Here is a 22,639-nt window from a genome sequence, read left to right on the forward strand (position 1 = left end):
TACCCATACGATGAATGTTGTAAAAACAATTTAAAAAACTCACCAAAAATTATGATTTTTGAACCATTTTGACCCACATAAAATGCAATAAATTGATCAAATAACCGTGTCAATACAAAAATGGTCTATTACACAAAAAGAGTCAATAAATTAATAAATAGTAGGGCATAGCTACCCCAAAATAGTACCACTGAAAAATGTATCTCAGCCTGCAAATAATAAGCCCTTGCATGGCATGATAATTAGGGGGTTTCTAATATTTTATATTTCAAATTTCATTAAAAACAATAATGATCCCCAAAATGCGCTTCCCTTGGCGTGCAGTGTGCATAATCCCCAGCAACAGTTATTCAAGCCAGGTTCTCTATCCAGCTTTGCATTTAAAAAAGGCTGAAACGTCATATATTACTGCTGTAATTTACATGTTGAAGGTATTAAAACGGTACAAAACATATCGAAGTGCTTGGTCCTAATTTTGCTATGGGGTTAAAGTAGGTAACACAAGATTAAGCTGGTACCTAAATTGTGCAAGCTTGACAAATCTGGCATTTTTTAGGATTGTTTAGTCTAACTTTTCACTGTCTATTTGTTGCTATATTTAATGCCAGAAATAGAAGCCACATTTTGTTTCAATTTTGAAGCAACTTAAAGGACATCTACCACCAGGATGAAGGGTTGTATGCAAATGAGCCTAAGGGGCTCCAGGCTCTGTAGGTGTTAATGAAGCCTGAAGCCCCTCAGGCTCATTTGCATACAGTCCTTCATCCTGGTGGTAGATGTCCCTTAAGCAACATTCTGCAATGCCACACCCTTTTTGTCATACAAGAGTTAAATCTCTGTCATAAACCCATTTGTCCAATAGGTAGTCTGCAATATATGAAATGTTGCACAGTGTTTGATGATTCTATAAAAGAACTAAAGTTATTCTATCTAAAAAGGGGACTTAAAAGATTTATAAAAATGCAGTATCTGCTGATTCTAATCAATGGCTTGCATATGAACATTTCTAAAAAAGATTTAAAGTTTCAAAACAAATGTCCAGAAAAAAAGATGAAAAATGTATTTACTATAAACAAATCATAAAATAAAACAACCACATTGTTAACATTATGACATTTAAAACCAAGCCATAAAACCTTCCCCTGACCCTTATGGTTCTATAAGTGCTTTTTGCTGCAAATCACTCCCAGACAATGAAGTTAAACAGTTTCCATTTATATCCATTTATATTACAATAGCTTGACAGCTTCTAAAACAGCTATGGAGATTTTAATATTCAAGAATCTAAAACATAGGCTTTATGTTGATTTATATTATTTAAATCCATAAAGGAATCTACCATCAGGATCAAGGATTCTAAACCAAGCACACTTACATGCTGGTGTGTGCCCCGCTGTCAGGTTCTGTTATATTCTTATACCCTGTTTTTTAAAGGCTTTTATAACTATGCAAATGACGACACTGGCACAGATGCTACATTAAGTTACATTAAGCTCCTAAAGAGATAAGGCTACTTTTTATTGTTAACGAAACTTATAGCTAGTTGAGCTATCTGTATTTTAAGTTTTTTTTATTGTTGAGGGATTTATGTAGAAAGGTGCCTATTTGCCTTCTTATTATAAGTTAATAAGTAAATTAAATGTTTGAGTGGGTACTTGGTGCTATGCGAGTAGAATTTAGTGTATAAGCCATATTGTATAGGTAGGCAGGGTTTTATGTACTAAATTATGAGTACATAATTGTCTCCCATGATATGACCTGATATGACCTGAGAGTGCCCATGCCCATCTGACACTTTTCAGGCTTGATGTTCAGACCAGCTTCCTGGATTCACTTGAGCACCACAAGTCAGGTTCAGGTAATCAACAGCAAACCTTTTAAAATTACTCAGCAATATCACCAAACATAAGTAAGGTTTGCTGTTGATTACCTGAACCTTACTTGTGGTGCTCAAGTGAATCCAGAAACCTGGTCTGAACATCAAGCCTGAAAAGTGTCAGATGGGCATGACTGAGGTGCAGTGCCTGGGGCATCTGGTAGGTGGGGACCACTTGAGCCAAAGCCAGGGAGGTCCATCACCAATTGGCCCACACCCAAAACAAAGAAACAGATAATGTCCTTTAGAAACGGCTGTGTACCATAAGCTGCCCAATTACATAAGTTGCCTAATTACTGTACCCCTGCCAAGCCCCTCACCTACCTCACAAAAAAACTAAATACTGCAGGTAGTGAACTGAACTGCTGATTGCATGCAATCCATGGTAGCTCTGGCTAGCTATCTAGTCTTACAGAGCCCGGATTTCACCTATAAGGCCCCATGCACCGGTTGCATGAAGGCAGTTGTGAACTAGCCGCAAAACCGGCATCTAGCTCATGGCTGCCTTAGATATGCATTGCATGACCTGAGAGTGTTTGTCACAGTTACCATAAAAGTAATTATTTAGTATGAATATACAATATATAAATACATATAACATATGTTATAAAAATAACATAGATTCTCTAAATGGCAAGTATTTTTATGTCATTCGCGATATAAGAAATGTATTGTAATTTGTAAAATGTGTAGTTTCCTGTGAAAAATGGGCTCTTACTTTTCAATTGTGCTACTATTGCTTTTATTCAGTGTCCAGTTAGTCCTGTGATTTGTAAGCCAAAATGTCAAAAATTACCTTGTTATCTATTATTCATACTATTAACTGATTCCCTTTTACATAATGCATACCTTACATCTTGATTTAGAAGAAGCAATATAAAACGAATCTGGGATTAAACTACTATTTGTGGCCATGAGGGAACAAATTGCAGTGTTGATTTATTTTATCATAAATCTTTATAGCGGTCAAAGCTCTATTATTCAGATATATAACTCCAAATCCCCTTGATACTGTAGACGTAGAATTAAATGATAAATGCCTGGCTCCCAACTCCAGAGGGAGCTCAGCAGCTTTCTGCATGTCATTTAATTGCATTGTCAATGCAATTGTCATTATTTGTTATACATTTAGTTAAAGGGGCTGTCATACTAAATTTTAAAGTTTCTGCAATGCAGCAGTAAATCTACCTTAAATAATGACCAAATTATACAAATGAGAAGTCTATCTTTTTCCCTGAAGAAGAAGACAGGAAGAAGATATCGATTTTAGATGTTTCTTAGCTCTATAGCACCAAGAACCATTCATACTAAAGATAAAAATCTCATCTTTAAAATCACATGAGATTTGCGGTTCTTTTCTACAGGCAGCTCAAGACATAGTTCAAAATGTGAGCTGCAGATTTAGATCCAAAAGCATAGTTCTAGTTATAAAGAAGTCTGAGGAGAGGCTCTTCTTCCAGTCACTTAAAGTGGCAAAAGTTACTCTTCTCAGCTGAATTGCACATTACCATTTATCGTTTCTACTGTTTAGTATTGACATATTAGAGATGTTTAAGCAAGGAGATAACTAAATCATTAAAACCTAACTTTTACTATTAAAAATTAAAAGTGTAGACCACTTAACAAAAGACAAATGCATACGTATTCCTTATTTGTCATACAAATTCAATGTGTCAATATGTATTAAACACCGGAATAAAAGAATCATTCTTTTGGTCTGTGGAATGGGAGGAGCAGGAATTCCTCTTTTTATATTACTGAATAAATACACTTTAAAAAGACCATTATCGCTAGTAAAACCATTATGAATAGGCCAAATAAGGGAAACAATTCAAACCATCATTCTGGCTAATAGAATCAATTCACTGTAAAGTTCACAATTCACTGTAATGCAAAAATCTAAAGTAGCTCTTCCATAGTCATTAGCCATTAAATTTCATTGATAAATGACATTTACCCCTTCAATGCATCGATTTATGTCACAATAACTTTAAAAACCTTACACAAATATTATTATTGTTAATTGCTATTATACTACTATTATATGGAAATATATATATATATATATATATATATATATATATATATATATATATATATATATATATATATATTATATGAAAAAGTGAACTTGGTGGTTATGCATGTTCCACACTATGGGTACTATATTATTTTTCAGATATTTATAATGCACAGAGTACACTATATCCTGAAATGATTAAATCTGATAGATGTGGATCATATGCTTATGCTATGGTGATGTCCAAAATTCTGTTGGTTAAATGTTATTGGTAAACTGAAGTCAATATTTAGATGCAATATTCTGATGAATGTAAAAGTTTGGTGAAGTGGTGATTGGTTCACTATGGTGTGTACACTATGTAATGAAAGGGCTGCCTTTAGCTAGAAATTAGAAATTTGTCAAGGATAAAAGAATGGGTGGAAAAAATGGATCTTTTACTATACGGGGAGCAGCAGGAGGATTTAGGAATGGGTGAAGTTTTGTTTCAAGAGTAGGCATAAAAAGGATGGTTTTAGATTACCTGTTTTTCAACATTTCAGGGACAACTGTCTATTGCTAGGGGTAGGAATGGGTGGGTCAAAAGTTAATTTGATCACATAACTTTTTTTTCTGATAAATGGGTGTAACTATTTTTAGGGTTACACAATATTTTATTGGATATTATGTTATATGATTTATTATCAAAGATGATTATGTGGTTTTGTATTTACTGTATTTATTAAACCAGAAGAATGTTGAAAAAAAATCTTTGTAGCATGAGATGGTGCATTGTCCTGCATGAAGATGGTTTTGCTCCAGAAGGCAGATTCTTCTTTTTGAACCATGGAAGAAAGTGGTCAGTCAGAAACTCTATATACTTTTCAAAGTCATTTTCACACCTTCAGGAACCCTAAAGGAGTCTACCACCTCATTGCTGACGTTGCAGCCTTGTTGGGACATGGTGGCCATATACCAAGCATCCACCAAGCATCCACTACTCCATCCATCTGGACCATCCAGGGTTGCACAACATCCTTTAGTAAACAAGACTGTTTAAAAATTTGTTTTCATGTATGTCTGGAACCACTGCAACTGTTTCTGCTTGTGATAACTGGTTAGGGGTGGCCAAATAGTAGGTTTATGCATGACAGCAAGTGTTTGAAGGATCTTAGACCTTGAGGTTCACAGGACTATAGATGCACCAGCAACTACAAATATGTGTTTGCTGGTTTGTAATGAAATTTTAGCAGCTGCTCTCTTTATCCAATGAACTTGCTTGGCAGAAACCTTCCTCATTCTACTTTTATCTACACAAACCCCTCTGTGCCCTGAATCAGCCATTCTTTTCACAGTACAATGATCACGCTTAAGTTTTAGTGACATATCTAATGTTTTCACACCTTGTCCAAGGCATTGCACTATTTGATGCTTTTTGGCAGCAGAGAGATCCTTTTTTCCCATGTTACTTGAAACCTGTGGCCTGCTTGATAATGTGGAACATCCTTCTTAAGTAGTTTTCCTTTAATTGGGCTCACCTGCCAACCTATGTATGGTATAACCGGTGTCTGAGATGGATTTCAGTGATTCAACGAGCCTTGAGACACAATAGCATCCATGAGTTTCATTGAAAAAAACAAAAATGTAATCTTTATGACACTTAAATCCAATTTCCATAATAAGTTGGAATGTGGTGAATTTTATTAGAAAAGTATTAATTAAATAGAAAACATTGATTTGATTTAAACATTGGGATGACCTTGTTTTTGCATGTTTTAGTGATGAGCATATTTACTTGGGATTAGAGATGAGCGAGTATACTCGTCCGAGCTTGATGCTCGTTCGAGTATTAAGGTACTCGAAACGGCTCGTTGCTCGGACGAGTATTTCCCCTGCTCGAGATCGAGCATTTAATTAAAAAAACACAGTGAAGAACAATGAAGAATAGAATAAAAACAGTGAACACAGTGAACACAGGATCATTTAAGTTAAAAACACAGTGAAGAACACAGTGAAGAATAGATTACAGATGTTCGGCACATCTGCTTATCTGTCGGAAGATATGCGCGGAACGGCAGCAGGGAGACAGACATCGGGCAGCACCACGGGGGACACAGACATTTGCCCGGGGGACACAGACATCGGGCAGCACCACGGGGGACACAGACATTTGCCCGGGGGACACAGACATCGGGCAGCACCACAGGGGACACAGACATTTGCCCGGGGGACACAGACATCGGGCAGCACCACGGGGGACACAGACATTTGCCCGGGGGACACAGACATCGGGCAGCACCACGGGGGACACAGACATTTGCCCGGGGGACACAGACATTTGCCCGGGGGACACAGACATCGGGCAGCCCGGGGGACACAGACATCGGGCAGCCGGGGGACACAGACATCGCGCAGCCCGGGGGACACAGACATCGGGCAGCCCGGGGGACACAGACATCGGGCAGCCCGGGGGACACAGACATCGGGCAGCCCGGGGGACACAGACATCGGGCAGCCCGGGGGACACAGACATCGGGCAGCCCGGGGGACACAGACATCGGGCAGCCCGGGGGACACAGACATCGGGCAGCCCGGGGGACACAGACATCGGGCAGCCCGGGGGACACAGACATCGGGCAGCCCGGGGGACACAGACATCGGGCAGCCCGGGGGACACAGACATCGGGCAGCCCGGGGGACACAGACATCGGGCAGCCCGGGGGACACAGACATCGGGCAGCCAGGGGGACACAGACATCGGGCAGCACGGGGGAGACTTCAGTGGAAGAAGAGGAGCGGATCCCGGGACAGCGTATCACCCCGACAAGTAAGCAGATGTGCAGAACATCTGTAATCTATTCTTCACTGCGTTTTTCACTTAAATCATCCTGTGTTCACTGTTTTTATTCTATTCTTCACTGTTCTTCACATCTGTTAACTTGTCGGGAGATAATATACGCACGGAACAGTGAAGAATAGATTGCAGATGTTTGCATACATCTGCTAACTTATCAGAAGACATTCTTTCAGTTAATTAACACATTTTATTCGCGAACCATGGTCCCTTTGAAAAATGCTCGGGTCTCCCATTGACTTCAATGGGGCTCGTTATTCGAGACGAGCACTCGAGCATCTGGAAAAGTTCGTCTCGAATAACGAGCACCCGAGCATTTTAGTGCTCGCTCATCTCTACTTGGGATCATTTTGCCTCCCTATTTGTAATCTTTAAAGCACTTGTTTTGAGGGACATTTATTTGGTAGCGGAACAGACAAAGAGTACTTTATTGTAAAGTTTATAGCTTAAGTTGATGCTGGCATCAATCCAGGCAGCATACTTAGAAAATCCCCAAGAGAGTGACTTAGAATACAGATTTCATTTTATTTCGTTATTGTTTATTTTTTATTAATTGCATATCAGAAAATAATTTTAACATAACATCCACTTTAAAAAATGTTGTTTTTTGTCTTGGAAGTTTATAATTAAAATGTAAATTTGCACTGTAAACCACCAGAGTAGAAAATCAAGATATTTTGTAGGCAATTAAATGCTAAAAAATTTAATTTTAATATTCTTTACTGAAAGCGTAACTATTTTGTGCAGGAGACATCTTTATCCAATGTCTGGAAAACATCCAACTCTGCTAAATACGGAGCTCTGTCAAATGACCTCATCCTCTGTGAGCAGGTAGGAGCAGCAGCCTTTACCTTCAAGAAGTCTGTACAGGCAGGGGAAGCAGCTACTGCAGATAATCTGAGGGGTATAGCAAGGAAAAAGCTGCATATAGGTAACAAAGCTAATAGGCAAAGTTGTTTTACATCCCAAAAGCTATTTATTTGTGGGAAAAAAACTTTACTTACTCTATAAAGTAAATCTAATATTTACTATTTCATGCATTATGAACCAAATATAACTTAAAAATGCTATAGCTACACTGATGCAGAAACATTTCTTATTTAATCCCTGAGCTGAGTGGTTTTGCTGATAAAAACAATTATAAAATTCAGGACCTTGGGAAACCCAGGTTGCATGCTGCTTGCCATTCATAAACTCATTGCACGGACCTTCCTGAACTGTCCCGACAGGACTAATCAACCTGAGCTGGATGACTTATACACAGCAGCAGGATGGTGCAGCGATTGATAACTTCTGCCTGTCAGGCACAACACAATGATTATATCATTCGCTGAAGCAGTTTAAGAGGAGAAGCGCCAAGCCAGGCAAAGGAGCAATGGAGCATCATTATCCTGAATTTTACAATCGTTTTTTCAGCAAAACCCCTCAGCTCAGGGATTAAATGAGATATATTTCTGCATCATTGTAGCTATAGCATTTTCAATGGATGTTTGTTTCACAATGTATGAAAACAAATGGTAGATTTCCTAAATTATCTGCTTACTTAGGTACAGAAAACTAAGGATTAAGAAGTCTGTGAATAAAGTCCTAGAGAAAGTGTAAAGTAAGGGTTTTGCGAACACAGAAAACTGAGGACAGATAAGTTTGTTCTGGTTTTGCAATACAAATATTAAATCAAGATAACTTTTATATAAGTTTAATATTTTGCTGAATTGTAGAACATTACATTACTGAATGGTTCCTCCAGATAATAACACCATGATTACCGCAAATATTGTATTTAGCCCCAATGATCAGATTTTTATATAAAGCTATATAAAGATAAATACAATGATCAGATTTTTATATAAAGCTATATAAAGATAAATACAATGTATAAGATAAAACCATACAATTGAATTAAATGCATTATAGCTTCTAAATATTAAATGTTATTTTTACATGATTGGAATTTTCCAGATAAACAAAGTGTAGGTACTCACAAATGCAAAATACTTTATTGAAGGATGCAGCATATGGGTAAAAACAAAACACAGTAACCCCCAAACCCACAAACTGTACTTTGTTCTGTAATATATATGTCCCATACATATGCATACATGTATGCAGTAAGATAGTTAGGTAACCCCATCTCCCGCAGTCAGTTTGCTCTGCCCATTCCATGCATCTGGCATCCCAGCCCTAACTCCTAGATCTCCAGATAGATAGAGTATGACATCACAATTAGGAGGCAGGGCTGGGACATCACATGCATGGAGTGTGCAGAGCAAACTGACTGCAGGAGGCAGTGTTGCAGGAGGCAGAGTTGCAGGAGGAGGAGTTACCTGACTGCAGGAGGCGGGGTTACCGGATTGTCTGACTGCATCCTACAAAAGAATAAAGGATGACTCATTTATGCTGCAACCTAGAAATATGCTTAAAACACCTCCAGGGGATGCACATATTACAGAAGTAGGTACTGCCTGTATGTTTGGGAGGATTAGTGTTGTGACAGGTTCCCTTTAAAGGTGTTGTTAGACACTAATATGTCATTAATTGTAGATTGTTAGGGTTGAAAACTTGGACCCTGCAACCATAATTATAGTGTACTGAGCTGAAAACAGATGGATCCATGTACTATGTACTGGATGGGAGATAAGCTACAATATTGTGATCATCACTGCTGGTGCTAAGCTCTTTTAATATCATTAAGCCCTTCCTCATCTTTATTTTCCCTAGCTCTGTCTACAGAGCTACGTAAGGGTTTGTTATCTGTGGTAAAAATTGTACTTTCTATTGGCTCCATTTCATTTTCTGTATAATGTACATGAAATCTGAAAAAATTTATAATTGCCATTAAATTGACCAAAAATTTGCATTTCTGCCACCAGCAGATGGGTGGACCTGATTCAGGTTGCCAAGTCTAGGGGGGTCCCATGTGCATTTCTGTCGATCGATGCCGAGAAGGCCTTCGACAGAGTTGCATTGGGACTTCCTAAAGAGAGTTATGGACAAATTTGGCTTTTCCCCTGGTTTTATTAAAATGATAATGTGTTTATACGAATGTCCTTCTGCCTTTATAAGTGGCATAGACTTCTGTTCTGAGAACAATCACAATCACCAATGGCATCTGTCAAGGGTGCCCTCTATCCCCACTTTTATTTAATATTTTCATAGAACCTCTCACACAAGCCATCCGAGCTAATAAGGATATAAAAGGGCTGAACATTATGGGCTCCGAATATATCATCGGAGTATATGCCGACTATAATATTATTTCATGTGAAGACCCAGTTGCTTCATTAGCAACTTTTAGAACTGTGGTAAATAGGTACTCCCTGGTTTCATATTATAAAATTAATGAAAGTAAGAGCAAACATTTATTAGTAAACGGTACTCCGATGACAGAAAAAAATATCAGGGAGAAATTCACATATTTATGGTCCCCCGAAGGATTCCATTATTTAGGCATACATGTGGCAGACACCCTTGAAAAAACGTTAAGAAGCAACATAACGGAATTAAATAACAAATTTATCAATACAATAAAATATCTGACAAGTTGTGGTCTGACTTGGCTAAATAAAATAGCTGCAGTCAAGAGAAATATCCTACCAATAATATTTTATTATATGAGATGCATTCCATTGAGGTTCCCAAAGGAAGAACTTCAAAGGATTCAGAGGTACATTGACAGATACATTTGGAAGGGCAAACCCCTATGGCTTCCTAGGGAAACTTTACATGCTCCGAAATTCTTGGGAGTGGCTGGTCACCCAAATATAGCAAAATATCAAGAGGCGATACTTTTAGAACCATTGAAAATTTTTTGGCAAAATTTGCAGTATGAAAAATGGATTATAATAGAGGAGCAAGTAATAAGAAAGGCATCCCTGAAAAATGTAATCATCGGAGACTGGTTGAAGAGTATGATCGATATACCAATGCTAGATACTACCAAGTCCATGTTAACAGCCTGGCACTCTTACCGCTCTAGAAGGGTCGGATGGTACCTAGGGCGACAAGACGTTGGATTGGATGTACTAAGTCTGTGTATTCTAGACCTGTCTATGGCTCAATGGAAAGAAGTACACATCCTCTTCATAGACGACATTTACAAGGAAGAAATTTTAAAGCCCTTCGAGGATATCCGTAAAACATACAACATCCCCAAGGGTGAATTTCTTAACTCTAAAAAAATAGAAATGTTCTTGAAATCTGAGAGGGTCAAGGGGAAACTATCTACAAGAGACGAAAATTTGCCCACGTTTCTAACATTTTTGAAGACAAAAACGAAATTGAAAGGTGGAATCTCAGTTGCCTACAGAGGCATGATTACTTCCAGCCCTGCAAATAAAAAATTTACTTGTATGTCAAAGTGGGAAGTGGACCTGGGGAGAACTTCTTTTGCTGTTGACTTGCAAAAATTGACATGTCCCCAGAGCCTATGTGATTAGGCATGCATAGCAAGGATCTCTTTTTTTGAATTCCTTTTAGTTGATTTTTTTTAAATACTTTATAAAATTGACAATATACTTGCATAAAGCTAGATCTCCGAGAAGATACAGCTCTGTAGACCAGTGTTTTAGCTTCCAGTAGAACTTCTTCCATAAATGACACACAAAACAGCCTAACCTGTTTAAATCACAGTGAATGCCTCCTAAAAAATTGCTCTAAAATGGCACCTAACTCCACCTAGGTTGTCAAATATATATAGCAATCTTCCTAATATTTGTTGGAGTATTTGTTGGAGAGGGCGAACAGGCCAACCTTTTTCATCTTTGGTGGAAATGCCCACTTATCAATGAGTTTTGGGCACAAGTGATAAGCCTATCCGAAGGCTTGTGTAAGAAGAAGCTCCTAGCCTCACCAGAAGTATTCCTTTTGAACATTTTAGGGGAAAATATCGTGCTTTCTGGGGGAAAGAAAGGTATTTTTTATAGACTTTGTGCCATAGCCAGATTAGAGATGCAGGGCAAATGGAAAAGCAACGGCATACCCTCGATAGAGAACGTAATCCGGGGGATGAATAAACTAAGGGATCGCAAATTTTATATGCGCAATGGGGGGATAATAAATACAAAAAAAATTTGCAAACTCAGGCTGGAATCTGTGCTCTTAAAAAAAAAAACTTTTACATTATAAATTGGTCAGAGATTAATGGGGGTATATTGGAGGGGGGAGAAGTTAGGGGAAAGAAGTATAAGAGTACAGGAGCAGGGAAGAGAGAGGGAGGGGAAGGGGAGGGATGGAGCTGGGGGGGGGTCTTTTTTCTCCCATTTTCCCACCTCCTGTTGCCTGTCCTTTCCTCTCCCTCCCGGCAGGTTTAGATAAGTTCCTGGTTACTTGTTTTTTTTTCTTCTTTCTCCATAATTGGATGTATAATATTGCATGATTTGTATAATGTTTGGCTATCCTTTATTCCAGGTATGTGATGTACAAACCAGTGTGAATATAAATAAAATTAAAATAAAATAAAAGTTATAACATGTCATGTTTTATTCTAACATGACTATGGTTAAAAAGAAGTTACTATGTAGCCCTTTTCATCTTAAATTTAGCAGTTCTCCTGAAAGAATTGCCAACATTACAGTATCTCTGTAAACATTAAGGTTTTTAATTCATTTTTGACAGCTATTTGTTGTTTCAGCTGAAAGCTCCAGCACAGATATAATGTAAAGTAAATAGTGCAGTAGGACATTCATCACATTTTGTTTGTTTTACATCAATGATAAAAATAGTTTGGCAAAAGAATAGGATAACTAAAATGTGGAAATTAAGTCAGATACAATTTTGTATCTTATTTGCTTTAGATGGCAAGACAAGTGATTAAGTAAGTCCTAAAAACTATCTTTCTGGGATGGTTTACTTGACTATTCAATTAAAGATATATTTGTGTCAAGGTGGCTTAAAATTACATAGACCATATTTGGAATAATTTTGCATGAAAACATCCGCTTTACAAATGATCAGTAGTCCATATGAACAGTCCATTAGAAAATTCCCACTTTGGATCACCAATATACAGCTGTGAATAGTGATTGCTTACATGGACGTTAATCATTTTGACTTGATTTTGGATTGGGTATGAGTTGGTTATATTCATGTGCTGCATGTAAGATAGATTTAGCACAAGTATTATGCAAACCTGTTATGCTTAATTTAAGAACACAGCAATTCTGATGCAAGAATATAATAAAATGGATTAGTTCCTATAGTAACCTTTAAATCAGGTTCCTCATCCTATACGTATAATTAAAGCACTTCAGCTGGAATCAAAAGGATATAAGTATTATACAGCTGCTCCCCAACTTAAGACCAACTGACCTAGTGACAAACAGATCTCTTTGCGCACTTTGACCTTTGGTGAACCTTTCTGGATGCTTGAAATTTACTATATTCAGTCCAAGGCTGCAATGATCAACTGTAAGGTGTATCACACTTGTACTACATGTACTACATGGCCTTTTGATTACATTTTATAGAATTTTTTATATTTTCAAAATGGCAAAAATGTGCCATTTTTGACTTTGGGCGTTATTTTCAGTTACAGGGTTAAACGCTGTGAAAAAATGTTATATTTTGATTGGGCATTTTGTGACGTGGCGATACCTGACAGCAAACTTTTACCGGCTATGGAGAGGGCTCAGCCCGTGAGCCCTCTACATTCACTTGCAGCCAACGCGTGACGTAATACTACATCACGTAATACTACATCACATGTCGGTAAGGGGTTACTATGTATTTTTTTCTTGTTGTGGTGCTTGGTGTAACTGTATTTTTGCACCAGGTGTTTTGTACCTTCTCCTTGCACTTTCTACAGGAAAATGAGTTTTCAATTTTCAATTATTTTTTATATTTTACAACAAAAATCTATTCACTCTGTTGGCAGTATATTCCAGATTGACAATAGATACAATGTGCTATTCTCAGTAAATACCTCGCAAAGCTATTTCTTTGGGGCTTCCGTGATAGAATACAATGGCCTAAATATTTCTTATCTCATTTCAAGCACAGATTATTTACTGATTCAAGGCCATCAATTATGTTGGACTTGGGGAGCTGACGTATTTTATTAGGACTCAAATGTGTAGTGTAATGACATGATACATTGTCACAGAAACCAGGATGATTGCTTTCCAATGTACATTTAATGTTTCAGGATCATCGCGTCCTGTCTCTGGTTTTGTGATTTAGTAAATATTTCATGTTTTTATACATACAGAGAGCAAAAATTTATGTAAAGGGTTTCTGGACTTATAAATAATAAAAGTCACACAATGACACAGTAATAGGGTCCACAAAATGGATGGCTATGTGGAAATTGAAGAAGCAAATGCACAGCTGTTTTTGAATTTCCTTTGCAGAACTATTCTCAGTGGGCAGACAGTTACAAATCACTTTTATTTGTTCACCTATGTAACAGTTTAACATTTGCCGTATAGAGGCACATACATGCATACCACTGATTCTGTGGAGACACAAGGAAAGATCTACTATGCCTTGTAAGGCATGAAATAAGCCCCAATACAATCAGTTTCTGTGAATTTCTGTCCTGCACAAGACTTTGGCCATATTTACCATAATCGATAGTTAAAATTTCGGCAAGAGCTCACTTCTGGATCACTGGCATTCTGCATATCACTTCTATATCTACAAAAAGACTGGGGCCTCTTAATAAATCCTGCCTTTTAAAATGTCAGTCTTAATGGATTCCCCCACAGTCTTCAATAATTCTACATAGTTGTGGTCTCAATTATAATAATGGCAGTTCTAACCACCTGCTCAAGGTTCATACCGAAAGGCATTCACTTTAAGCACATTCCAGCAAATAATTGATATTGTTTGTGTAATGAAAGGTTATACAATTTCCCAATATACTTTCTCTATCTATTCTTTGCAGTTTTCTAAATATCCGCTTGCTGTCATGCAACAGGAAGCTTTATTCTTTACTTCCAGTAGATAAACACGGGTCCATGGTGATGTGATATAACACAGGTGTACCTGTTATATCACAGAGAGTAATCTGAGCTGTGTGTTATAACGAGCCGTACACCAGTGTGACATCACATGACCATGGACCGGTGTTTATCTACAGGAAGTAAAGAATGAAGTTTCCTGTGACATGACAGCAAGCAGATATCTAGAAAACTGTAATGAATTGATACAGCAAGTATACACTAAATTTGTATAACCTTTCTTTAAACAAAAATGTTTAATTATTTACTGAAATGTGCTGAAAGTGGACAGCCCTTTTAAGTTTTCTCAGTCTCTCTTGTCAGTACATTTCCATTCCACCTTGCAGCTACCTATGGTCTCTAACCTCACCCACAATGTGATAGGTGCACGCAGGGCCGGTTAAAGGTTGGTGGGGGCCCCTGGGCGCAAAACATGGTGGAGGCCCCCATTGAATGTAGTCCAGACAGGGAACAGCAATCACTATATACCGCCCCCCAGCAATAACCATATACAGCCTCCCCAGTAATCACTATATCCAGCTCCTCCAGCAATCACTATATCCAGCTCCCCCAGCAATCACTATATACAGCTCCCCAGCAATCACTATATACAGCTCCCCAGCAATCACTGTATACAGCTCCCCCAGCAATCACTATATCCAGCTCCCCCAGCAATCACTATATACAGGTCCCCCAGCAATCACTATATACAGCTCCCCAGCAATCACTGTATACAGCTCCCCCAGCAATCACTATATACAGCTCCTCCAGCAATCACTGTATGCAGCTCCCCCAGCAATCAATATATACAGCTCCTCCAGCAATCACTATATACAGCTCCCCCAGCAATCACTATATACATCTCCCCCAGCAATCACTATATTCAGCTCCCCCAGCAATCACTGTATACAGCTCCCCCAGCAATCACTATATACAGCTCCCCCAGCAATCAATATATACAGCTCCCCCAGCAATCACTATATACAGACTCCCCAGCAATCACTATATACAGCTCCTCCAGAAATCACTGTATACAGCTCCCCCAGCAATCACTGTATACAGCTCCAACAGCAATCAATATATACAGCTCCCCCAGCAATCACTGTATACAGCTCCCCCAGCAATCACCATATACAACTCCTCCAGCAATCACTATATACAGCTCCCCCAGCAATCACTAAATTCAGCTCCCCCAGCAATCACTGTATACAGCTCCCCCAGCAATCACTATATACAGCTCCCCCAGCAATCAATATATACAGCTCCCCCAGAAATCACTATATACAGACTCCCCAGCAATCACTATATACAGCTCCTCCAGAAATCACTGTATACAGCTCCCCTAGCAATTACTGTATACAGCTCCACCAGCAATCAATATATACAGCTCCCCCAGCAATCACCATATACAGATCCCCCAGCAATCACTGTATACAGCTCCACCAGCAATCACTATATACAGTTCCTCCAGCAATCACTATATACAGCTCCCCCAACAATCACTATATTCAGCTCCCCCAGCAATCACTGTATACAGCTCCCCCAGCAATCACTATATACAGTACCCCCAGCAATCACTGTATACAGCTCCTCCAGCAATCACTATATACAGCTCCTCCAGCAATCACTATATACAGCTCCCCCAGCAATCACTATATACAGCTCCCCCAGCAATTACTGTATACAGCTCCACCAGTAATCACTGTATACAGCTCCACCAGCAACCACTATATACAGCCTCCCCAGCAATCACTATATACAGCTCCTCCAGCAATCACTATATACAGCTCCCCAAGCTATCACTATATACAGCTCCTCCATTAATCACTATATACAGCTCCCCCAGCAACCACTGTTTCCAGCTCCCCCAGCAACCACTGTTTACAGCTCCCTCAGCAACCACTGTATACAGCTCCCCCAGCAATCACTATATACAGACTCCCCAGCAATCACTATATACAGCTCCCCCAGAAATCACTGTATACAGCTCCCCCAGCAATCACTGTATACAGCTCCACCAGCAATCACTGTATACAGCTCCCCCAGCAATCACTGTATACAGCTCCCCCAGCAATCACTGTATACAGCTCCCCCAGTAATCACTGTATACAGCTCCCCCCGAAACCACTATATACAGCCTTCCCAGCAATCACTGTATACAGCTCCCCCAGCAATCACTATATACAGCTCCTCCAGCAACCACTATATACAGCTCCCCCAGCAACCCCTGTTTACAGCTCCCCCAGCAACCACTGTATACAGCTCCTCCAGCCATCACTATATACAGCTCCTCCAGCAACCACTATATACAGCTCCCCCAGCAATCACTATATACAGCCTACCCAGCAATCACTATATACAGCTCCTCCAGCAATCACTGTACACAGCTCCCCCAGCAATCACTGTATACAGCTCACCCAGCAATCACTATATACAGCTCCCCCAGAAATCACTGTATACAGCTCCCTCAGAAATCACTGTATACAGCTCCCCCAGCAATCACTGTATACAGCTCCCCCAGCAATTGCTATATACAGCTCCCTCAGCAATCGCTATATACAGCCACCCCAGCAATCACTGTATACAGCCACCCCAGCAATCACTGTATACAGCTCCCCCAGCAATCGCTATATACAGCCACCCCAGCAATCGCTTTATACAGCCACCCCAGCAATCGCTTTATACAGCCACCCCAGCAATCACTGTATACAGCTCCCCCAGCAATCTTTGTATACAGCTCCCCCAGTAACCGCTGTATACAGCCCTTCCAGCAATCGCTGTATACAGCTCCCCCAGCAATCTTTGTTTACAGCTCCCCCAGCAATCAATGTATACAGCTCCTCCAGCAATCACTGTATACAGCTTCCTCAGCAATCACTGTAAACAGCTCCCCAAGCAATCACTGTATACAGCTCCCCCAGTAATCGCTATATACAGCTCCCTCAGCAATCGCTATATACAGCCACCCCAGCAATCGCTATATACAGCTCCCCCATCAATCACTATATACAGCTCCCCCAGCAATCACTGTATACAGCTCCCCCAGCAATCTTTGTATACAGCTCCCCTAGCAATCTTTGTATACAGCTCCCCCAGCAATCTTTGTATACAGCTCCCCCAGTAACCGCTGTATACAGCCCCCCCAGCAATCTCTGTATACAGCTTCCTCAGCAACCTTTGTATACAGCACCCCCAGCAATCACTGTATACAGCTCCCCCAGCAATCACTGTATACAGCTTCCTCAGCAATCACTGTATACAGCTCCCCCAGCAATCGCTATATACAGCTCCCTCAGCAATCGCTATATACAGCCACCCCAGCAATCGCTATATACAGCCACCCCAGCAATCACTGTATACAGCTCCCCCAGCAATCTTTGTATACAACTCCCCCAGCAATCATTGTATACAGCTCCCCCAGTAACCGCTGTATACAGCCCCCCCAGCAATTGCTGTATACAGCTCCCTCAGCAACCGCTGTATACAGCTCCCTCAGCAACTGCTGTATACAGCTCCCCCAGCAATCACTGTACACAGCTCCCCCAGCAACCACTGTTTCCAGCTCCCCCAGCAACCACTATTTACAGCTCCCCCAGCAACCACTGTATACAGCTCCCCCAGCAATCACTATATACAGACTCCCCAGCAATCACTATATACAGCTCCCCCAGCAATCACTATATACAGCTCCCAGTAATTATTATATACAGTGCCCCTATAATAACTATATATACCCCCCATAATAACTATATAACCCCCCTATAATAACTATATACACCCCAATTACAATATACACCCCCTATTATATCTTTATACAGTCCCTCTATAATAACTATATACAGACCCCTATAATAACTATATACACCCCTATAATAACTATATACACCCCTATAATAACTATATACAGTGCCCCTATAATAACTATATACACCCCCCTATAATAACTATATACACCCCCTATAATAACTATATACAGTCCCTCTATAACTATAAACAGAAACCTATAATAACTATATACACACCCCTATAACTGTATACACCCCCCTATAATAACTATATACAGTGCCCCTATAACAACTATATTCAGTGCCCCTATAATAACTATATACACCCCCCTATAACAACTATATACAATGCCCCTATAATAACTATATATACCCCCCATAATAACTATATAAACCCTCCTATAATATCTATTTACAGTGTTCCTATAATAACTATATACACCCCCTATAATAGCTATATACACCCCCCTATAACAACTATATACAGATTCCTATTGCTATACACCCCCCACATAATAAATATATACAACCCCCCCCAATAATAACCATATACAGTTCTAGATATAATACTAAAATTGTAGTCACTCTCCATCGTTCCCACGATGCGCGCTGTCTTCCTCCTCCCTCGAGTTGTCAGGGAGGAGATCGGATGTAAAAAAAAGATGGCAGCGCCCTGCTACAGCCCGCGCCATGAGTCGCGCCGCGGTGACGTCAGAAGCTGTGACGTCACACTCTGCGACGTGACCCAGCGGCAGGGCACCGCCATCTTTATTTACATTGGATCATCTATGGCAGAGCAGGGAACTTATCGTTCCCTCGCTCTGCCATAGACTAAAGGCAGAAACATCGGCGGGATTTGGCCCGCGGCCCGGGGAGCCCAGCGCCGAATATATTGCTGGCGATTCAGGCAATCATGCGATCGCCCGAATTGCCCCAATTTGGTGGGGGAACCTTTTAAATGTGAAGTGGTGGGGGCCCCGGGGCTCGTGCCCCAGGAGCCCCCTTTTGATCCGGCTCTTGGTGCATGTAGCCCAGCTAGTTAAAATGACACCGTTCTCCACTACATTTCACTGTCTAACACTCAATCTAACAGTCTCATTACACTGTGTTGCCCCTTACCTCACAACTCATACTCTTGAATCATCTTTCAGCAACTCTCTATAGTAAAATCTCCATCTGCATCCTCGCAGGCTTACAGTGACAACCAGTGGGTAAACTGGGGATATCTTACCAGCCCTCTTGTTCGCTAATGCTCTCTGGGTATCCTGCCCTACCCTCTTTTTGTTTTGTTTTTTGTAGATGGAAAGTCAAAGGTTGTGGAAAACTTTGGGTTAACACATTTTTATGAGCACAATTGCCTCCATGATCTCCAAACCCGTGTTGTCCATTAAACTGGCTAAAAAAAGTGAATGCTGTGTTAATTTTGCACATGCTGTGGTACAATGAGCAAAATATAGTTGTACTGTCAATGAGCAGTTCATGATCCAAAAATATGCTTCTCTGAATTTGCCCTAAAAATTTGTGCATGCGAGAACAAAGAGACAGAACTAATTAGTATGGTATATATTCTAATAACATTAACCAACAGCCATATTGTAATGGTAACAATATTAAATGTACAGAACAAATTTGTAGTAAATTCATGTAATTCACATACTGTTGAAAGGTGAAAGAAATCACTTAGTCGATGGTCTCATAATATGTAATAAAACAAACAGCCAGACTTGAAGTAAAATAGTTCCTATCAGAGCAGAGCTCTCACAAGCTATAAATATGACATCTAAAGTTTAGAAGGGAACATAAAGAACAACATGAGATAGGTGGGGTGTGCACTGGAAAAGATAGGACCGATGATGACAGAAATGCTGCTGGAAAAGTATCAAAAGATAAAGGACTTATTATTTGTCCCTTTAAAGTACAGCTTACAGATGAAGAACTTTTAGAAACCAAAGTTAATATTTGTGCGTGTGTATATAAATAAGTACATAAAAATATAAACAGGGCAGAACTCCCAATTCTCAGCAAAAAACGTGATCTTTTATGCATATAAATACTGAGGAATAAAACACAGCCTGCCAGTTTCTTGCTTGTGAAAAGTCCAGTTTACCAGCAGGTGACTGCAACTGGAGCAAAATAAACAGTCCCAACTCCCAACAGCATGCACTTTATACGTTTCTACAGCTGTTTTGTTCAGACTTACCATTCCTTTCTCTCTTGAAATCATGTCAGACATGGGCTTGCTTTTCTTGTCAAAATCCATTTAAACTGTAATCTCTAGTAAAACCATCTTGTTCCTACTGTTCTTCTCCGGCCACAGCACTCCCGAACTGTCCTACAGATAACTTGTTAACACTGCTTTCCAATTATAGGTCTATGAAGCACACAAATAGTATTGAGTCCCGGGAGAAAGGAGGCAGCTGGCTTCAGATAACAATTCACATAAAGCCAAGCTCAATTTCAAAGCTATACTTTCTCATTTACTGTATATCAGGACACTTGACAGCCACTTTACAGTGATTTTCTTCTGTGGTCAATTTCAGATCATTATAAATGTATGTAGTAGATAAATGTTATAACTTGTTATTTTATATGATAGTATATATAAGCCTTCTAAAAATAAAGGAGTAAATATAGTGCTTCACTATCCAAGCCAGAGGAGAAGTGTGTTTACAGACTGGAGTGTTTATGACATGTTGCAGTGGATAGCCAGTGAGCTCCTCTACTATATCTTCATCCTTTACTATCATTATGCATTTCAGTAACTAGGGATATGTTCCTCTTAATGATTTTGGAAAACAAAATTATTAAATGTTTTTTTTCAAAGTCCACAATAATTTGTCTTTTTTTATCTGTACCTTACCTGGCTCCCTGCCAGCAGCTTCAAGCGAGTCCTCGGAGGAAGGAAGGGGGAGGATGAGTAGTTCAAAATTCAGGAACTCTTGCTACATCAGTTCTTCCTTCTACCCCATCCCTCTGTCTCTCCCCTTGCTCCCTTCGCTTTTATCAGTTCACGCTGCAAGCATTCTTCATACTTGCGGTGAGCTCTGGCTTCGTGTCATGTGCAAGAAAAGTGAGGACAGAGCAATGCGTCTTCACTTCTCGTTGCACATGTGTGTCGTACTCCGGATGGTTAGTAAGCGGTGTGCTTACTAGTGAGTTGCCGTAGCAAGGGCAAGCACCCACCAGCGTGCGGCAGAGGAGGTGGGATGATCCTTCTCTTTTCCATGCAGCAACAGTTGAATTTTAAACTCCTCCCTCCACCCGGGACTAACAGGAGGCTTCTGGCAGAGAGCCAGGAAAGGTACAATATAAGATTATAAAACAACTATATTACTCTGGACTTTAAGCTTTTTTAGAATGAGCAAACATTAGCCTACTGGAACCTGTCACACTGAAAAATGACCCTTTAAATTATAAGAAAAGGTGAACAAAAAGAGTTTTACTGCAGATGGGCATTATCAAAAGTGAAAAAAATAAATATTGCAATGTTTTCTCTTTGTGGTTCACAGCAAAATCAAGCAGTTTACATACAGTAGTTCAAATAAATGGTGGAATAAATAATTGATCAAATTAATAATTGTAAGTGGCTAGTTTCTGCTGCTGGTTTCTTACCTACCAGCGGTTTTTAGAGCATGTTAGAAGTCTTGTTTTTCTCACAGCCGGTGAGCAACTGATTAGAGCCATCTCCTCCTTATTAACCTGTAAGTCAATAATTATTGTATTATGCAGGTCACCAATAAGGCCTTTGCCTTGAATCGCTCTATACAGATAAAATACTGGAAAAGTGACTTTTCAATGTTTTACTCATATTTATGTGACAAGTAATTATCTGAATAAACAACAAATAATAGAACTAATTTGTAATGGTATAGTGATTGTCATATCTACCTAGAACAGATTTAGAACATCATATGTTGTGATTACATATCATGATGTAGCAAACTCAGACATTTTATTCCTATTATTGATCGTTCTGTTTGAGAGCAGATAGAGAACAAATAGACCTAATGAGCTGAAAGTGCTATGGGATGATTTTATTGCCTGAGCAGAAGGAGTCTGGAGTCTGTAAGATTGTCTCTCCCTCCCCTCTGCTCCCTCAGCACTTCCCCCTCCCTTTTCTTATATAATCCAAGTGCAGCAGAGGAAGATTCAGCAAAAGGTAGGAGGGGGGAAGTATGCCTTGCACAC

General features: G+C 39.7%; 1 protein-coding gene across 10 annotated transcripts in view; it reads right to left on the reverse strand.

The window, feature by feature from the left end:
* The window catches only part of MLIP (muscular LMNA interacting protein), a 193,834-nt gene extending 172,375 nt beyond the window's left edge, over positions 1-21,459 (reverse strand). For 3 of the 10 annotated variants that reach the window (XM_072142274.1, XM_072142272.1, XM_072142268.1), the window contains exons 1-2: positions 21,312-21,458; positions 20,652-20,822 (exon numbers count right to left, since the gene is read on the reverse strand). In XM_072142274.1, the coding sequence (XP_071998375.1) occupies positions 20,652-20,711 (60 nt within the window). In that variant the 5' untranslated portion in view covers positions 20,712-20,822; positions 21,312-21,458. Of the gene's footprint in view, positions 1-20,651; positions 20,823-21,311 lie in introns of all 10 variants that reach the window. The other 7 variants (XM_072142279.1, XM_072142271.1, XM_072142273.1 and 4 more) reach the window with 4 other exon arrangements.
* Between the last annotated feature and the right edge of the window lie 1,180 nt (positions 21,460-22,639).

The sequence above is a fragment of the Engystomops pustulosus genome, chromosome 3, assembly GCF_040894005.1.
Source record: "Engystomops pustulosus chromosome 3, aEngPut4.maternal, whole genome shotgun sequence".
Taxonomy (NCBI): Eukaryota; Metazoa; Chordata; class Amphibia; order Anura; family Leptodactylidae; genus Engystomops; species Engystomops pustulosus.